Source organism: Rhinatrema bivittatum, chromosome 9, assembly GCF_901001135.1.
Source record: "Rhinatrema bivittatum chromosome 9, aRhiBiv1.1, whole genome shotgun sequence".
NCBI classification, from domain to species: Eukaryota; Metazoa; Chordata; class Amphibia; order Gymnophiona; family Rhinatrematidae; genus Rhinatrema; species Rhinatrema bivittatum.
The window spans coordinates 165271887-165290456 of record NC_042623.1 but is presented as its reverse complement, the minus strand read 5'-3'; the positions used below and the strand labels follow the sequence as shown (position 1 = coordinate 165290456).

General features: G+C 42.0%; 1 protein-coding gene across 4 annotated transcripts in view; it reads right to left on the bottom strand.

The window, feature by feature from the left end:
* Positions 1-11696, bottom strand: part of KLHL30 (kelch like family member 30) — a 56747-nt gene extending 45051 nt beyond the window's left edge. For all 4 annotated transcript variants that reach the window (XM_029616128.1, XM_029616126.1, XM_029616127.1 and 1 more), the window contains exons 1-2: positions 11526-11696; positions 2072-2914 (exon numbers count right to left, since the gene is read on the bottom strand). In XM_029616128.1, coding sequence (XP_029471988.1) covers positions 2072-2845 — 774 coding nt within the window. In that variant the 5' untranslated portion in view covers positions 2846-2914; positions 11526-11696. The remainder of the gene's footprint in view (positions 1-2071; positions 2915-11525) is intronic.
* Positions 11697-18570: the final 6874 nt, after the last annotated feature.

Below are 18570 nucleotides of genomic sequence, written 5' to 3'. Positions count from 1 at the left end.
AGGGGGATTATGAGATCACTATATAAATCATTCTGTACCATTTTGGAAATATAATGTAAATTTGAATGGTCCTGCTTACCAAAATTCACAGAGTGACTTTCTTATACTGTCTCATACCACCTGAAGGAAGTACCTGTGTGGTCTCAAAATCTCACCTTTGATTGAACCAACTAAAAATGATCTCACTACCTACAAAGTGCTAGTTTTCTCCATGACCAATATGGCTATTAGAGCTTTTTCTTATTCTGTAAGAAACATTTTTTTACAACACCTATTCATTTATTAAAAGTCTAAGGCTCCTAGTTATCAAATTGTATGTCAAATTTTGAAAAAAATTGAAATGTAACATTTTTATAAATAGCAATTTATTGAAAGCTTCGTCACATACTAAAGAAAACAAAAACCAGGGTACTGTTATGCATGTGACTCCTGTCATGTCTCACTAAAGTATGTGTTATGTTTCATTAGCAGGAGGTCCAGTGAGGTGTGGGTTATGAAAGTGATGTACAGGGGGAGTCCTTCCCCCAAAGGGGATGGCTTTGGAGGTGGTAAACACGGTGCTTCCACAAGGCACTGGGAGGAGGATCAGGAGTGATTGAGAAGATCTGGAAGTGCTCAGAACTTAAAATTGGCTCTTGGAAGGACAGGGCTGGTGGGCTGGAACAATCTGATTTGCTGGGGAATGTGAAAATGACTCTTTTCTGGCAAATGACTAAAGACTAACCGGGAGAAATGGAACCCCTGAAGCAGCAGAGCACTGTCCATTTCGGGGAAGTCTGCAGTCAGTGCTGCGTGATTAGAAGAGATGTCCTGTCCTTCAGTGGGATTATAGGAAGGAAGAAGGCCTTAGCGGGGACCTGAGGGGAAACTTAAAAACTAATTTATTCCAGTTGGCGTTTAACCTTGAGGTCTAGCCACAGTTGTGAAATATCAAACCGGTTATATAGGTCTGGATAGGTGTCCATGTCTGTTGCATTTTTACGCTTGTAACATAATGTGATGTATTTGAATTTGATGCATGTATTGACATCAAGAGTTCTCTCTTTATGGAGACTTGGTGAACGAGTGTATTTGTATTGCTTTATTATGTTATAAGAATTTTTATGTTTGTTACTTTTGTTAACCGTTTTGAACCTGATCTAAGCAGTTAATAATTTTTTAATTAAATAAATAAATAGATATTCAAGTGACATGAGGAAGTGAGTAACTGTTTTAAGTTTTTGGACTGTTTGAGAAGCCATGACTTATTTTTTTGAAATTGTGACCTACTTGTGTGGAGTCTGTTTCACCACCTTTTTTTGGATATTTTTCATTTTGCAATGGACAGCAGTTTTTTAAATCCCCATGGACCATATAGCACAAGCTATCTCCCAGTGAATGAATTTTGATCCAGGTCTTTCCCAACCCTGCAGTATCCATAGGTGGACCCTGGTGAAAACAGGGTTATATATATATGAAGAGAATAAATTTCAGTCTTTTGGGATATGTCATTAACCCTTTCGGTGAAATTGCTAACTTGCAATTTACAACTGCTTGTTAATTAATTGTTTGTTTCCTTTTAGTCATGCAGTACAGTCAAAGAGCTTGCATCTTAAGGCTCACCAGGGCTTGCTCAGTTTCTTTAGGAGTCTGGGCACTAAAGTTCTTGAGGATATCACTGTGCTGGCTGCTTAACTGTGAAGAATGTGCATTTTTCATGCAAATATATAGCACAATTATAGATGTTTTTTCTCATATGAGGCAATATCAGACTACATTACTAATTGCAGAAAAATGTGTTACTGCACAGCTGGTTTCATACTATCTACTCCTTCACTCAGAATCTGTTTTTGGTGATTGTGCAAGTCCAGTTAAGGATTTCTTTCTAATTGTAACTTGGGATAGAGTATTAACTAAGAATGTCTTTATTTAGTATTACTTCCAAAACTAAAGAATTCTGTTCATCAGAGTAAGAAGAAAAAACATTATGGTATTTTGCTCCTCTTTTACAATGGGGTTTGGATAAAGCCCATAGGTGGAGGTGACACCTATGCTACAGTTACATAGTGATGAGACAGTACACAATGCTCACCTGGCTTCGATGTCTGGAGATAACAACCTGACAAGGTTCTGATCCTTTGATCAATGTATCTAAAGTAACGAGGTTTTGTAGGTATTGGTCTGTTAATGAGGATAGGTGAGCCAAATCCAGAAGCTGAGGAAGATCTGCAGCTCTGGATGTCTCATCATACTTTACCCACCGGAGTAAAGCCTCCATACGGCTCTGTTCCTCATGAACTTGGAGTAGCTCGTTGGACATGTAGACTACCAGCTGGTCCTTGGAAAGAAGGAGAAACTCCTCTTGGAGAGAGACAGTCTCAAAGTTCTCCTGTAGGAAGGCCCAGGCCTTTGCTGTCACTTCCAAGCAGCCATGCACTTCCCCAAACTCCCAGATACCTAAGCAATTGGTGGCATCCATCTGCTGCTGCAGATAGCGGCTGCAGACCTTACGGATTGTTGGGAAGTGGAGTTGATTGGCAGTCCGAATGAGTCCTTCCACGTTTCCCTGATTAATGGTGAGCTTTCCAGTGTAGGCAAAATCAATCAGTGTTTCCATAACAACAGGATCTACATCCTTGATTTCCACACGGGCTGAGATGCTCTCAATGAAGTCTCCTGCAAACATTGCATGGAAATAGTGACTACAGAGGGCCAGGACACTACGATGACAAGAGAATTCCCGCTCACCTACAAGGAGAGTGACATCAGAAAAATTTGGGTTGGAGCGCAAGGTCTGCAGTCCATTCAGGATAGTTTCAGCATGAGAAGGGAGACAGAAATCAAGGTCATCAATGTTTCTCACCATCGTGCCTTTTCTGAGCTGGAGTCAGAGAGCTGGAGTTTTCCAAGTTCTCCGTTTCAGAAGGGTGCCACCCTAGTACAAAAAAACAATGAAGTATATCAATATAGTACTGAGGAAAAATATGGAAAGACCAATCTAACCTAGTAATTTCAACAGATACAACAGGTGTCATTGGTAAAGTATAAATATCCCTGGTTATAATTCTACCAATACTGATGGAAAATGTTTTTAAAACAATCTCTGCTTTCTGAGCACAGGTCTTGATAGATGAAACTCACATTTGATAAAATGATAATATATATCACTACTTCCATTGTCCAAAGTTCTTTCTGCCTTTTACAAAGGAACTTAGCAACCCTGAAACCACGTCGGGTCTCTTATTATTCTGTGAGATACCTTACAGCCTCCCCTTGGAACTTCAGGAGATGAACTGTGTGATGTTCCATAAGGGGTTAAAAACTTGGCTGTTACACAGATCTTTGAGCAGGAGTTAACCTATTTAATAATTGAATTTGGTAAGATGTTTGATGTGTTTTGATGGATTTGAGGATAGTTTAGGATATTTAGAGAGTGAATGGGGGGTTATCCTTATGATTTTTTTTGCTTTGCATATTATTAAATATTATTTTTTTATGTATTTTATATTATTGTACCCTATATTGAAGTTATTATGAAACAGGAAGATATACAATGCAAACAAATAAATTATCTTTACCTTTTTAAATTCAAATTTGTTTCCTGCTACTCACATCGGTCTCTCTGCCTTGTTAAACATAGGCACTATAGTAGCCAATATACATTATATTTGGCAAATGTATTTATATTTATATCCAAGATCAATATTCAGCGAGCTGATGAGTATAACTTTATCCGGATTTTCAGCGGAACATACACAGATATGAGTTCTGCTGACTATCTCTAGATAAAGTTAACTGGATGACTTTAGGGCAGCTATATTTCCAACCAGACCTACCCAGCTAGCTTTATCCAGATAGTCCTGAATATCAGCATTCACTGGCTAAAATGTAACCAGGCCCCTGCAATTCCTCCATGGCTGCCTCTTTAAAATGGCTACATTTCATGTGGGTAACTAATTATCTGCACAAAATTTAGTGGGTCAGCGAGGTGAAATGTTCAGATGTCGAGTTAGCAAAAGTTAGCAACCTAAGCCCTTCCAATATTGACCTCATACATACTGCACAAATTATACATATACAAATTTGCTGATTATGAAAGAATCATTAAGAAAACAAGAAATGCCTTGTTTTCAACTGGTTCCCAGAGGCAGAGGAAGATACAGGGATTTGCTCATGGTTACACAGTTCAGTAGCAGAGGATGATCTTGCTCTTATGTCCTTGGACTTCTCCTAAATCATACAGTAAGATAGTATTCCTCAACCTACATTAACAAAAATGTTGTGTGGCACACCATCCTCTATGGGGCAGCTAATGCGGACATGAAAACTCTTATGGTCAAAAGAAGGGCTAGGGAAGTACTGAAAGCCCCACCAGTCTCTCTTATCAAGTGAGAGAAGAGCTGAAAAGACACACATGAACCCATCACAATGGATCAGTTCTCTCTCTATATAAATATGGGAGAAGGGAAAAGTTGCCGTGATGCAGGCAGCCAGCTTAGGGGGTCATTTATCAAAGTACTATATGGCGCTTTCGCATGCGAAAAGCACCTTTAACGCATTAGCGGTCTACAAAAAATCAATCCAAAACACAAAACGGAACTACTACGGCTCTAAAATTATTAATTCCTCTAACAAACCCAAATCCTTGTTCAACTTTGTAAATAACCTCATCTCTGATATCTCCACCTCCAACGCAACTTTCACCAATAAAAACCTAAGCCAAGATTTAGCCTTCTTCTTTAAGGACAAAATCTCCAAAATAACAGACACCTTTAACTCTACTTCAAGCTTCAGTTTCAATCATCAACTATTAACATTCCTCCTTGGCTCGATTTCAGACCTATCTCCTTCATAGAAACAGAAAAAATGCTGAAGAAAATCAACCCTGCACGACACGAACTTGACACCATTCCCACTCGAGCACTTAAAGAAATTGCTTATCCTTTAGCTCCAACAATTTCAGCAATCATCAACAAGTCACTCGAGGAAGGTGAGCTGCCCCCCAAGTTAAAAATTGCCACCATCACACCCTTATTAAAGAAAAAAAACCTCAACCCAGATGACCTAAACAACTACCGCCCAATCTCCAACCTACCCTTTTTCGCCAAAATGATTGAGAAGGCAGCTTTGAAACAACTCAACGAACATTTAGACGATAACAAAATTCTCTTTCCCTCCCAATTCGGCTTCAGAAAAAACCACAGCACTGAAACCCTCCTACTTAACCTCTCCAATACCATCCTAAGAGGTCTTGACAACAAAAAAGGATACCTTCTGATTCTTTTAGACCTCTCTGCAGCCTTCTACACAGTGGATCATAAAATTCTTATCTCATGTCTAGAATCCATTGGACTAGCTGGCAAGACTCTTAGTTGGTTTACATCCTTCCTCAATAATAGACACTTCAAAGTTTCTCACAACAATTGCTCATCAAACCCCATCCCCCTCGAAACAGGTGTGCCACAAGGATCAGCACTATCACCCATCTTATTCAACATTTACCTTACCCCTCTTTGCCATCTCCTATCTAGACTCGACATAACGTACTACATGTACGCCGATGACATACAATTCCTCATTCCAATTTCCTCCTCAATAGAAGATGCTATGTCTAAAGCAGCTTCACACCTAGACACAATCAGAAACATGCTAATTCATCTCAAACTATGTCTAAATACCAGCAAAACTGAATGTATCCTAATTGCCAAAAAAAGTCCTGATCATAAAACAATTCCTCCCTTCCACTTTGATAAGACCCTCGTCCATCTTAAAGAGAGCGTTAAAGACCTGGGATTTTGGTTAGACATTGACCTAAACTACAAAAAACACATCGCTACAAAAATAAAAGAAGGCTTCTACAAACTTCAAATATTAAAACATCTAAAATCTCTGCTTTACCCCCACAATTTCAAAACCGTCCTACAAGCCCTCTTATTTTCCAGTCTGGATTACTGCAACTCCCTTTTGATTGGCCTTCCTAAATCTTCTTTGAGACCCCTACAGCTCCTTCAGAACGCTGCAGCCAGAGTACTAACAGGTAAAAGAAAAACTGATCACATTACACCTGTTCTCAATCAATTACAATGGCTCCCTATTGAAAAAAGAGTAGAATTCAAAGTTCTCTCTATTCTTCACAATGCTATATACAAAGCCGATTACTCCACCTTTGATGACATCATTCACTTACATTGCTCTCAACGAACAAGAACGACTAGTAAAATCCAACTTGTGATTCCCTCACTCCCACAGGCCAAATTATCCTCCACCAGAAACAGAGCCCTTTCCATTATTGGCCCTAAACTTTGGAATTCATTACCTCATTTCCTCACCAATCAAGAAAACTTAAAATCATTCAAAAAAGATCTAAAATCCTGGCTACTCAGCCAATCTTTTAAAGACTGCACTCAATGAACTTATAGTACATTAACATAGCCTGCTATCTTTCAAAATCTCCTTCATTCAATCTCCCTGTTTCATGATGCAGATGTCCTCTGTTTTTTCATTGTTCCCAGATATCTCTGTTCACCTACTCAGGGTTTCCACCCTGTGTTATCCTGTTATACTCATTCTCCTTGTTATGTCTTTGCTCATCATTGTTAATTTTTGATATTTTTAAATTTCAAACATCGTTCAATGTAACAAGTTGTTCTGTATGTAAACCGGAGTGAAGGCAACTCTGCTATACCTCGGTATATAAAAAATGCTAAATAAATAAATAAATAAAAATGTGAAAACACCATAATGCATGGTGCAATGCAAATTAGGAACATAAGAACATGCCATACTGGGTCAGACCAAGGGTCCATCAAGCCCAGCATCCTGTTTCCAACAGTGGCCAAACCAAGTCACAAGAACCTGGCAAGTACCCAAAAACTAAGTCTATTCCATGTTACCGTTGCTAGTAACAGCGGTGGTTATTATCTAAGTCAACTTAATTAATAGCAGCTAATGGACTTCTCCTCCAAGAACCTATCCAATCTTTTTTTTAACACAGCTATACTAACTGCACTAACCACATCTTCTGGCAACAAATTCCAGAGTTCAATTGTGCATTGAGTGAAAAAGAACTTTCTCCGATTAGTTTTAAATGTGCCACATGCTAACTTCATGGAGTGCCCCCTAGTCTTTCTATTATCCGAAAGAGTAAATAACCAATTCACATCTAAGAAAAGGGGAGGGATTTCTGGCCAAGTGGGCTGGCTTGTCAATGCTATATTGCACAGTTTTAACTACAACTTTTTCATTTGTGTTAAGCCATGCGATATGGCTTTATTGCACTTTGTGATGTTTTTGCAAATAGCATTGAGAGAAAGAGAGAGGGAGAGAGAAAGAAAGAGAGAGAGACTACCTATAAGGCCCTCATAGTAGGTAGGTATTTATACCTCTATAGGAGGCCCACCTAGTTATTCGAGGTGAGGTGTAGGTATTAGTGAGGGGTTAGGGGCCACTTTGACATGCAGAGTGCGACGAACGAACAGAACAGTGCACTCTTGTGAAGATTTGATGACCTTCGGAGTGAGGAAACTCACCCAAAGATGAGATTTGTGCAATGTTCTCTCAACCATCAAGCTAGGTTGAGAGAACATTGCACAAATCTCATCTTTGGGTGAGTTTCCTCACTCCGAAGGTCATCAAATCTTCACAAGAGTGCACTGTTCTGTTCGTATGTCGCACTTTGCATGTCAAAGTGGCCCCTAACCCCTACACTAATACCTACGCCTCACCTCGAGTAGCTAGGTGGGCCTCCTATAGAGGTATAAATACTTACCTACTATGAGGGCCTTATAGCTAGTTTCTCTCTCTCTCTCCACCCCCCCCCCCCACCCTAGTGGTTGTAGGTAGGAATTGCAACAATTGTGGTACTTTCTGTGAAAAAGTTATTGCAGTCTGCTGTAATACCTATGTGAAGTGCTAAAATAGTGAACTTTTTGATAAACAGCCTATTACCATAAAACATGCCCTTTTTCCTATGTCACTCAGCTTGGGGATGAGAAAGTCTGTAAGGATCCAAAGCTGGCTCAGGAGGAGAAGATGGAAAGGGCCTGTGTGCACCACACAAAGTGGATCCCTGCTATCCATGACCAGCAAACTGTCTATTAATTTCCATACTCTAGGGCTCATAATATAGCTAGGAAGAAGAGGCCTACATGATTATTCCCAGTATGGAGCTCCTGCATGTTTAAGAGCCATCACTGGAGCATCTTCTTGCTGCCAAGGGCAGAGGCTAGGCACTGGTCTGGATTTAAGCATCAGACAGTGGTCACTTTTCCATGACACACCTGATCAGCTGTGAAGGCACATCAGTGCACCACAGCCCACTGGTTGAGAAACACTGCAGTAAGAAACAGATCACTCATGCTTCTTATGTAACCCTGTCTTCAAACAATTTCTCAAAATTATACTTAACAAGATTTTTTTACCATCATCTTTCTTAAATTCTTTGAGCAACATTGGCTATAATCTGAGATTTATTCACATTTGTCTGATTGCATAATTCTCTATATTTAGGTCAATATTTCCTTTTCAAATTTATTTTATTTTAATTTTTTAAAATTTCTTATATACCGCACCCTCCAAAATTCGAAGCGATTCACAAAGCACATTCATAAATAATCAAACATAAAACAGACAAGTAAAAGAAACTATAATATAAACATGCAAAGACAGAAAATAAAAATAAGCGATGTAAATTAAGTTTCACTAATATCTTTAAAAGCTAGCTTAAAAAAGATGACATTTTAATGCTTTTTTTTAAATCTTTGGGATCTGAAATGAGTCTGATATGAGGTGGAAGGTTATTCCAAGTAATGGGACCTGTAATGGAAAAAGCGCGTTCACGAATAATAGACAGTCTGGTCGTTCAAGGAGATGGTATCTGGAGCAAGAGTTGATTCTGTGATTGAAGACTGTGGGATGTAATGTAGAAGAGAGCCAATAATTTTTATTATGAATGAGGTTGTGCAGAATGACTATCAATTTATATTGAATGTGCCATTTAATGGGTAGCCAGTGTAAATTATGTGGTATTGGAGTAATATGATCAAAGGCTTTAGTTTCTGAAAGCAGACAGGCAGCTGTGTTTTGGGCAAGTTACAGTAATCTAGCCCAGTTAATACGAGGGATTGGAGAACTGTGCGGAATGCATTATGTTCTAGGAAAGGTTTGATGTGTTTCAGTAAATTTGTAAATTTATTTTCTTCATTCTCCATTTTTCTTTTATCTTTCACTTCTCATCTATCCAGATCTATGTGTGTGTGTTTCTTTTTTTCCCAAATAAAGTACAACAAGAAACATTTGAACCTGTTAAGTTCACAGAGGCTTGCTGCTTTGAAACACATTTTATTATCATGGTGTGGTGCACCATCATAGTTACTTTATCTAATGTTTGTGAAGCAGTGTGGAATGGTTTGGCTGTTGTTTTCAAGGGAATTTGCTTTCATAGTAACGTGGAACTGAGCCAACATGAAATCTGATTTATCATAGAGCAGAGGTTCCCAAACCTGCTCTGGGTGACCTCCATCCTGTCAGGTTTTTAGGATATCCACAATGAATATGCATGCATGAGATAAGATTTGCAAGCTAAGGAGGCAGTACATGCAAATTTAGCTCATGCATATTCATTATGGATATCCTGAAACCCTGACTTGCTGGGGCTCCTCAGGACAGGTTTGGGAACCACTGTCATAGAGGAATGTTTCATTCCTGGTAATTATGAACAACCAAATTAATAACACACTACTCAAGGGGGCACCTCACTGGGATTTAGTGGGAAAATGGCCTTTCTTTTATGTAATTATGTATGTAATTTCCTGTAAACTGCTTTCATTGTATTGACATGTATTGACATTTTTTGTGGCATACAAGTTTCTAAAATAAAATAAACACTCTTCTGTTTATTAATTTATTTGATTTATATTCCATTTTTTGACAATTGATTACATTTAGGTACTGTAGGTGTTTCTACTAATATGTCTCTAGTATTTTATGTAAATAATATAAACCATTCAGGTGAAAAAACAATGAAGTATTTAGGATTTGATGGGCCTAGTACTGTGGGATCAACTTGGTTTCTATTTATTTGGCTATGGCCTGGATTTATCAAAATGCACTAAATATCACATGCGATAGAAAAAGGGGCGTGTTTTATGGTAACAGGCAGTCTTTTGCAATTTGTGCTAATACCTATGCGAAGCACTAAGTTACCACAAATTGAGATAACTTTTTTGCACTTTGAGATAAGTGCCAGAATGTGGTATTTCCTACATACAACCACTGGGGGGACCATGTTTACTATCAGGGCCACTGAGGGGAAGGAGAGAGAAAGAGAGAGAGCGCTTAGCCATAATGCCCTAACACTAGATAGGTATTTATCTCTTTCTCTCTCTCTCTCCTTCAAGACTACTAAAACCAGCATTTGGCAACACATCACAAAATGCGATAAAGCCTTAATGCAACCTATCGCACGGCTTAACAATACTGAAAAAGGTGTAGCTAAAATCGGTGTTAAAGCTGTGCAATAGGACTTCGCAAAACGGTAAACCCAGCCCATTCCTCCTCGTTTTCTGATTTGCATCGCACCATATGTGCGATGCAAGTATCTTGCCTACGCCTTGTATATTCCTGTAAATAGTCCGTTGCAGTTTTTATTTATTGCTTTAATTCCTCCACCTCCTGCTCTTTGTATACTCCTCCTTGTTCGCCCTCCCTGTTCATTGTAATTTCTACCTTTAAAGTTACATTGTAAACCGGTATGATGTATGCATACTAATACCGGTATATAAAAGTTTTTAAATAAATAAATAAATATGTTATGGTGCTATCGCATGCATTAAAGGCATTTTCGCATGCGTTAAAAGTGCTTAATGCATGCGAAAACGCCTTAACACATGGGAAAATGCCATAACGCTATTTGATAAATGACCCTGTATATTTGCAAACTGAACTCTCAGGCTTTAAAATGTGAAATTTTAGTTCTTGCTCTGAAATTGCCCGAGATGGGGGAAATTCAGATTCACTGGACTCCAAAAAATGAAGGAACCTCTGGGGCTTTGACTCTGCAAGACAGAGGAATCCCCAGTGCAACTACACTCCTCCATAATAAAGGGACACGCAATGGTCCCAAGTGCCTGTAAACAGATGAAACCTCCCCAGGCTCCCATAACAATAGTCTCTACCTGGCTAATAATTTTAATGAGCTTATCCTCTAGGAACTTGTCCAAACCTCTTTTAAACTTCGCTGTCACCTTGATCACGTCCTCTGGCAACAGATTCCACAGCTTGATTGTGTGCTAAGTGGAAAAAGTACTTTCTTCTACTGTTGGTTTTAAATCTGCTGGTTGCTAGTTTTATGGCTTGTCTGCTTACTTTAGTATTTTTCTGAAAGGTTAAATAACCGTCTTTTATTTACCCATTCCACTCCCCTCATGATTTTATAAACTTCTATCATGTCGTCCATCAGTTGTCTCTTTTCCAAGCTGTCTCTTTTCAAACTCCTTCCTCCCCTTTTGTAATTACCCTCCTTCTCCCCCAAATACAGCAGTGCTTACCTCTCTCCTGGGTATTCTCTCTGATGTTTCCTGTGTGCTTTGCCCTCTCACATCTGTTCAATCTGAGAGAGGGGCTGATAGCAAGAGAATTAGCAGGTCTGGGAGCAGAGAGGAATGGAAATCTGTGTGTGTCGCATTCAGAAGCCCCTGGAAGATAGTGCTCAGTATCTCTCCAAGAAGCCCAGCAGTCTAGTTAGGTGGTTATTTTTAGATTGTCCCCGACACAGGGGAGCATGTGGGGGAAGTTATTTGACTAGTATGCTTATCCTTTCCAGGCCACCTGCTCTTAAAGCTGTATAGCTGGAAACTTGTTACCAGGATGGAGACTTTGCATAAATAACACTTTATTAGAAGGTAAAAAAATAACCTCTTCGTGTTTCTTAAGGGGGGGGGGGGGACTATGAATGTTTCATACTTGGTGTCATTAGACTGAGCATTCCTAAAGGACAACAACTCATGCCACCACAGGGTTCTCAAGAATGAAACGTGCAGCTCTCACATCCACTTTAAACCAGAATCTTCTGCACCATGAAGCAGCTTCCCTAGTAGGTGACTAACAAAAGCTTATTGCTCATTTCACTCCCCTCTGTCCTGTAGGTCACACTATCAGATAACTTCCTGCTCTGAAGTGCAACAGATTTCAGAATTATCTAACTCACACTAGTGACATAGATTAATTAGGAGCTTGCCATGAGGTTCTGAGATATGGTTGCTATGGTGTAATACAACATTAAACAGCCATAACTCATAACTCCCTATGGAAAGAAAGATTTGCTTGAAAATCATCCTAATGTGCTATGAGGCAGAATTCCTAGGCAGTACAGCATGTAAAATTTTAAATTATCCATGTCATACTTGTTACTGCACAGTTGTTCTGGCCAGAATCAGCTTTGGAATCTCTTTGCCAGAATATGTTATAGTTCTACGTGCATTATCAGTGAAGCAAACATATTTAGTATTACTGCTGAAATCTTTTCAGATGGCAGCTGGGGGCCTGAACACAGAGGGCTCAATATTCAAAGCGCGTTCAACGCTATTTAGCCGGATAAGAAAGACTTAAACAGCTAAGTGTTGTTATTACGTGTGTTTTAGTGGATCATTGGGTGCTGTGGAGATGACCATGCCCACAGGGAGGAGCCCCGTTAGGAGCCACAGCACTGGGCTAGACTCTTATGCACAAAAACACCGGTTAGAACTCTTTATTTGTATAGCTTGAAGTAGCCACCTGGTGGCAGTGGTGAGTTGTAGTCTCAGGGACCTCGGCAGAGGGAGCCCTTCTCTCCATGATGACGTCAGGAGGCTCTGCAGCAGGAACTACTGTGGATGAGACAGATGAGATGTTAGTGTACTCACTCGGTGTTAGCTGTTATGGATGCAATTCCACCAGATAGTCGTAGATGATAAAGGCACTGAGGCAGGGAGAGCAGGCCCTCGAGGTGCAAGTGCCTGATCCCTGAATGGCACCGGAAAATAGAACAGAGGGCCCCCGAGGAGCAGGTACCCAAGTTAATAGTCAAACTCCGAAGGGCAGAAGGAGAGCTTCCCGCAGGCAGCAGGGAAGCGGCAGAGTAGCGCAGACAGGAACAGTCAGACTATTCAAGCCTTTGCCAACTCAATGAGCTAGCAATCTTGAGAAGTAGATATACCTGGATGGGCGTGACGTCAGCTGAGGGAACGCCCTCGAGGTTCGCACCACTGGGCATACTTAGACGTGGGTTGCGCGTGCGCACGCACCCTAGCAGGTACCTGGGAGGAGCAATGGCGTACAGCTGCACCATAGCCTTTCCGGGGACACCAGAGAAGTCGGCTTGACGATGCTGCGGTAGACATCTTGCCCAGGTAAGCGGGAGGAGCCGAGATAGGGGTGCAACAAGCAGGGCGAAGCCGTCGAAGACCGATGGACGCAACAGTACCCCCCTTCAAAGGACGTCCATGCAATGACCTACCAGGTCTAAGTTTCTTCGGATGTTGATGATGGAAATCCTGTAGCATCTTCTTATCCAAGATATTGGACATTGGAGTCCAGGAGTTGTCTTCTGGGCCATAACCATCCCATGACAGGAAGTATTCCCATACTCTGCCTCGTTTTCTTACATTGAGAACTGCGTCAACTTTGTATTCAATGTCTTCTTCTGCGTCTACTGGAGTAGAGTCGGGTATCTTGTTGGAAAACTCACTATCACTGGTTTCAATAGTGAGACGTGGAATGCATTGTGGATCTTTAGAGTAGCTGGTAGGTTCAGATTGTAAGCGAGGTTGCCCAGTCATCAGAGAATGGGAAATGGTCCAACGTAGCAAGGAGCAAATCGAGATGAAGGAAGTTTGAGTCTTAAATGCTTTGTTGAAAGCCAGATCTTGTCACCAGGTTTGAAGGCTGGAGCCTTGCGATGATGAGCATCGTATCCTTTCTTGGCTCGTATTCCTGATTTCAATAGCATCTCTTTAGTCTGACTCCAGATTTGATGGATATCAGTAGCAGTTGTTTGTGCTGCTGGGGATGACACTGATAACGGAAGTGGCAGTGGTGATAATGGTAGTCGTCCGTAGACCACTTCGAATGATGTTGATCCAGTGGATGCTGCTGGATGAGAGTTTATGGCAAATTCTGCCCATGGCAACAGTGCGCTCCAATCATTCGGTCGGATGTTCACGTAGGCACGTATGAACTGTTTGAGTGCCCTGTTCATCCTGTTTGCCGTTGGACTGAGGATGATATGCTGATGTGAAGTCGAGGGCTATATGCCTTCCAGAAGTTAGCTGTGAACTGTACTCTGCGATCGGAGACTATGTGCTTAGGCAAGCCATGCAGGCAGAAGATGTGCTTGATGAATAATCGGGCGAGCTCCATGGCGGTGGGTAAGCCTGGGAGAGCCACGAAATGTGCCATTTTTGAGAACCTGTCAACGGTTACCCAAATGGTGTTGTTCCCTCCTGATGATGGTAAATCTACCACAAAGTGATGTGTTCTCCATAAGGAGTTAGCAATCTGTAGTATTTAGGAGAGTTGTGGGTGGATCCTTGGACCAGTGGCAGATGACCACACCCCTGGGGAAGACCTCGAGAGGGACCACCGGTTAGGCTCAGAGTATGGAGACAGACACACACTAGTTCTTTTATTAGACAGTATACTGAACCACCAGAGGTGGCAGTAGTGAGCTGGAATGCCCGTCTGGGCTGTAGTCCCTCAGAAGCTGGAACAGCAATCCCTGGAGGCTGAGCTGTAGCGAAACTGAAATATAGTGAGTAGGCAGGGTATGCAGAGTTCATGTACTGAACCTGATGGTAAGACTCACACAATGTCTCATAGAAGCCCAGGAGCTGGAATGTATAGGCCCTCGAGGAGCAAGTACCTGGTTCCAGGGAAAGCTCTGAGAGAGCGATGGTAACTCACATATGTAGTAGGCAGTGCTGACTTCCAGGCAGAAGTGAATTTGAAGAAGTCGGAACAAAGGCCCTTGAGGAGTAAGTACCAGTTCCAGACTGCAATCTACAAAGTAAGAGAGAGAGAGAGAGGCCCCGAGGAGCGGTTAGAACTCTTTATTTGTACAGCTTGAAGTAGCCACCCAGTGGCAGTGGTGAGTTGTAGTCTCAGGGACCTCGGCAGAGGGAGCCCTTCTCTCCAGGATGACGTCAGGAGGTTCCGCAGCAGGAACTACTGTGGATGAGACAGATGAGATGTTAGTGTATTCACTCGGTGTTAGCTGTTATGGATGCGATTCCACCAGATAGTCGTAGATGATACAGGCACTGAGGCAGGGAGAGCAGGCCCTCGAGGTGCAAGTGCCTGATCCCTGAATGGCACCTTAAAATAGAACAGAGGGCCCCCGAGGAGCGAGTACCCAAGTTAGTAGTCAAACCCCGAAGGGCAGAAGGAGAGCTTCCCGCAAGCAGCAGGGAAGCGGCAGAGTAGCACAGACAGGAACAGTCAGACTATTTGAGCCCTTGCCAACTCAATGAGCTAGCAATCTTGAGAAGTAGATATACCCAGATGGGCGTGACGTCAGCTGAGGGAACGCCCTCAAGGTTCGTGCCACTGGACATACTTAGACGTGGGTTGCGCACGCATGCGCACCCTAGCAGGTACCTGTGAGGAGCAATGGCATATGGCTGCATCATAGCCATTCCGGGGTTCACCAGAGAAGTCGGCTTGATGAAGCTGCGGTAGCCATCTTGCCCAGGTAAGTGGGAGGAGCCAAGATAGGGGTGCAACAAGCGGGGCGAAGCCGTCGAAGACCAATGGACGCAACACTAAGTAGTGGCTGCTGAATATGCACCTATGATCAGTAGCCGCTGCTTAGCTGTATAAGTCCTTATATGGCTAAAACGTTACACGCACAAAAGGTAGGCATGTACTGGGCAGATTGGGGATGGAGCGACTTAGCCATATAACTTATACCGCCAATATTTGGAGTTAACCTGATAAGTTTACGTCTAAGTTTAGATGCCCCATAGAGCGGGTCTAAACTTAGCCGGGTAGACTTATCTGGCTAAGTGTGCACATGTAAGCATAGAATGGCTTTGCCATGCTGCTGAATATACATCATAACTTAACCAGATTAGTCATATCCAGCTAAGAGGGTCATTTATCAAATTGTATTAGGGCCTTAATGCAGGCAATAACACCATAGTGCATGCGATAAATACCATATCGTAAAACACGTATACAAATCTGAAAATTTTATACGTGGGAGGAGTTTGGGCAAAGTAAATGGAAATGAGGGTCAGTTAGTGTGGCGTGCAATAGAATAACACAGAGCAATGCAGGTTTTAATGCCAGAAGTAACTACACCTTTTTTCTGTATGTTTTGCCTGCGTTATTGCAATTTTCAGTTCGGGAAGGGAGAGGGGCGAGAGAGATTCTTTGTGGAGGCCCACTAAAATTTGAACTTTTTATACCACTGTAAGAGGGGGCATTATGAACTCGGGTGAAGTTTGTGGGGTGAGTTGGGTTTTGTGGGGCAATTTAACATGCACAGTCATATGTACTCTTCTTTCATCACTCCAAATCACATTCTTCACTGATGGTAACTGTGCTGTTTGAACATATGACTTTGCATGTTAAACTGCCCCCCAAAATCCAACTCACCCCCCAAACCTCACCCCCAGTTAATAGTGGCCCCTCTTACAGGGGTATAAATAGTTAACGGGGGTCCGGGAGCGGAGGAGCATGTGACGCCGGAGCGGAGTAGCACGTGATGCCGGAGCGGAGTGACGCCGGCATCACGTGCTCCTCCGTGCCTCCGCTCCGGGACCCCCGTTGGACCCAACCGGACCTTTTGGCCAGCTTGGGGGGGTCAGGAGGCCCCCCCAAGCTGGCCAAAAGTTCCGGTTGGGTCCAGCGGGGGTCCCGGAGCGACCTCCTGCCACATGACCTACCTGTCACGTGGTAGGAGCACAAGATGGCGCCGGTGACCATGTGACAGGGGCTGACCAATGGCATGGGCAGCCCCTGTGACACAGGCTATCGGCGCCGTGAGGAAATCGCAAAGGAGTGAAGGGATGGCTTCCTGACTCCCCGCTCGACCACCAGGGAGTTTTGGTAAGTCTTGGGGGGGGGGGATTAAGGAGGGTGGGTGGTTTAAATTTTTATTTAGGGAACCGGGAAAAGTATGGACAGATCCACAACTTATGGATTTCTCCATACGTTCATATTCAACAGAATCGACCCTCCACGAAAACGTATCACCGATTCAATGACTACTTTTTGTCTGCACATCCCTAACAAGTAGATTATAGAAGCAGGGTGATTTGTAGATAGAGGAAAGCGATTTATCTTTTCTGATGAAGACCTTGCATAAATGATACCGCAATCATGTGACCAAGTTAACAAGAAAAATGCCCTTTTATGGCATCAGAAATGCCCTTTTATGGCATCAGAAAAGGGAAAGCAATTGCTACAAAAAGAGTACACGTGTAGCAGAGTCTACTCCCTGTGCTAGTGTCTGACCTCAAGCTTCCATGAGTCCTTTTCTGACCACACCAGAGACCTGATCTCAGTCAGCAAGGATCATTTGGGAGATACATGTAGGTAAATTAATGTAAATGCTTCATGTGCTAACACCGAGTCTTCTCATTGCTCTGTAACTGACCTGCCTCCTCCACGCTGATCCGGCCCATGCTCCGATCATCCAATGCACGGGCACAGCAGATGATCCTCCCTCTCCATCCATCTCTTGACTGCAACTGTCATTGGTCCAATCCAGGTGAAGCCCATGCCTATCGTAGTAGGTAGGAACACTAGGGCCATTGCCCCCAAACTTATGGCGCTCTAGGTAGCCACCTAGTCTGCTTAGTGCTTCCACTGGCCCTGCTTCTATGTGCAGATATGGTAGATATCCCTGGGGATAGAGTTGGGGTGAAGTTAGTACTTTCAGGCAGACATTTTGATTTTAAGAAGTGCACGCTTAAATTTCTAAGGAAAAAGTATTTGGAGAAACAGCTGGTGCAGGTCTGTGTGCATACTTTTCCTTACATTTCTGCATGCAGTTTGAAAGTTGCCCTCAATATTAGCACTGCATGTATATATACATATGTGTGAGTATGTATGTTTAGATTATATTTTATTTATTATTTATTTATTTATTTTTAGATTTTTATATACCGATGTTCCTGTATTAAAATACAGATCACATCGGTTTACATTGAAACATAAAAATTATGCCAAGAGGCATAATTTTATATATATATATATATATATATATATATATACACACAAATACATAATACAGGCAGGCATCCAGGTGGGAGAAAGCCCACACCTTTTGGAACACCATACACATTTTTACCTGCAGAAGGTAGGCAATTTTCAAAAAGTCCTTTTATCCAGGTTAATAGTCATTTACCCGCATGCATGGCTTTTGAAAATTGCCTTCTAAGACATTTGAGTTACAACGATCTGAAGTTAATGTTCTTAGCTAAGACATTGATTCTACAACTTTGTAATATTTATTTAAACTTTAAGATGCTTGAGCATCTCCTGCCAGGCACACATGGGTGTGCTGATGACTGGGAGACCCAGTGAGGCAACAACAGCAGGAAGGAATGC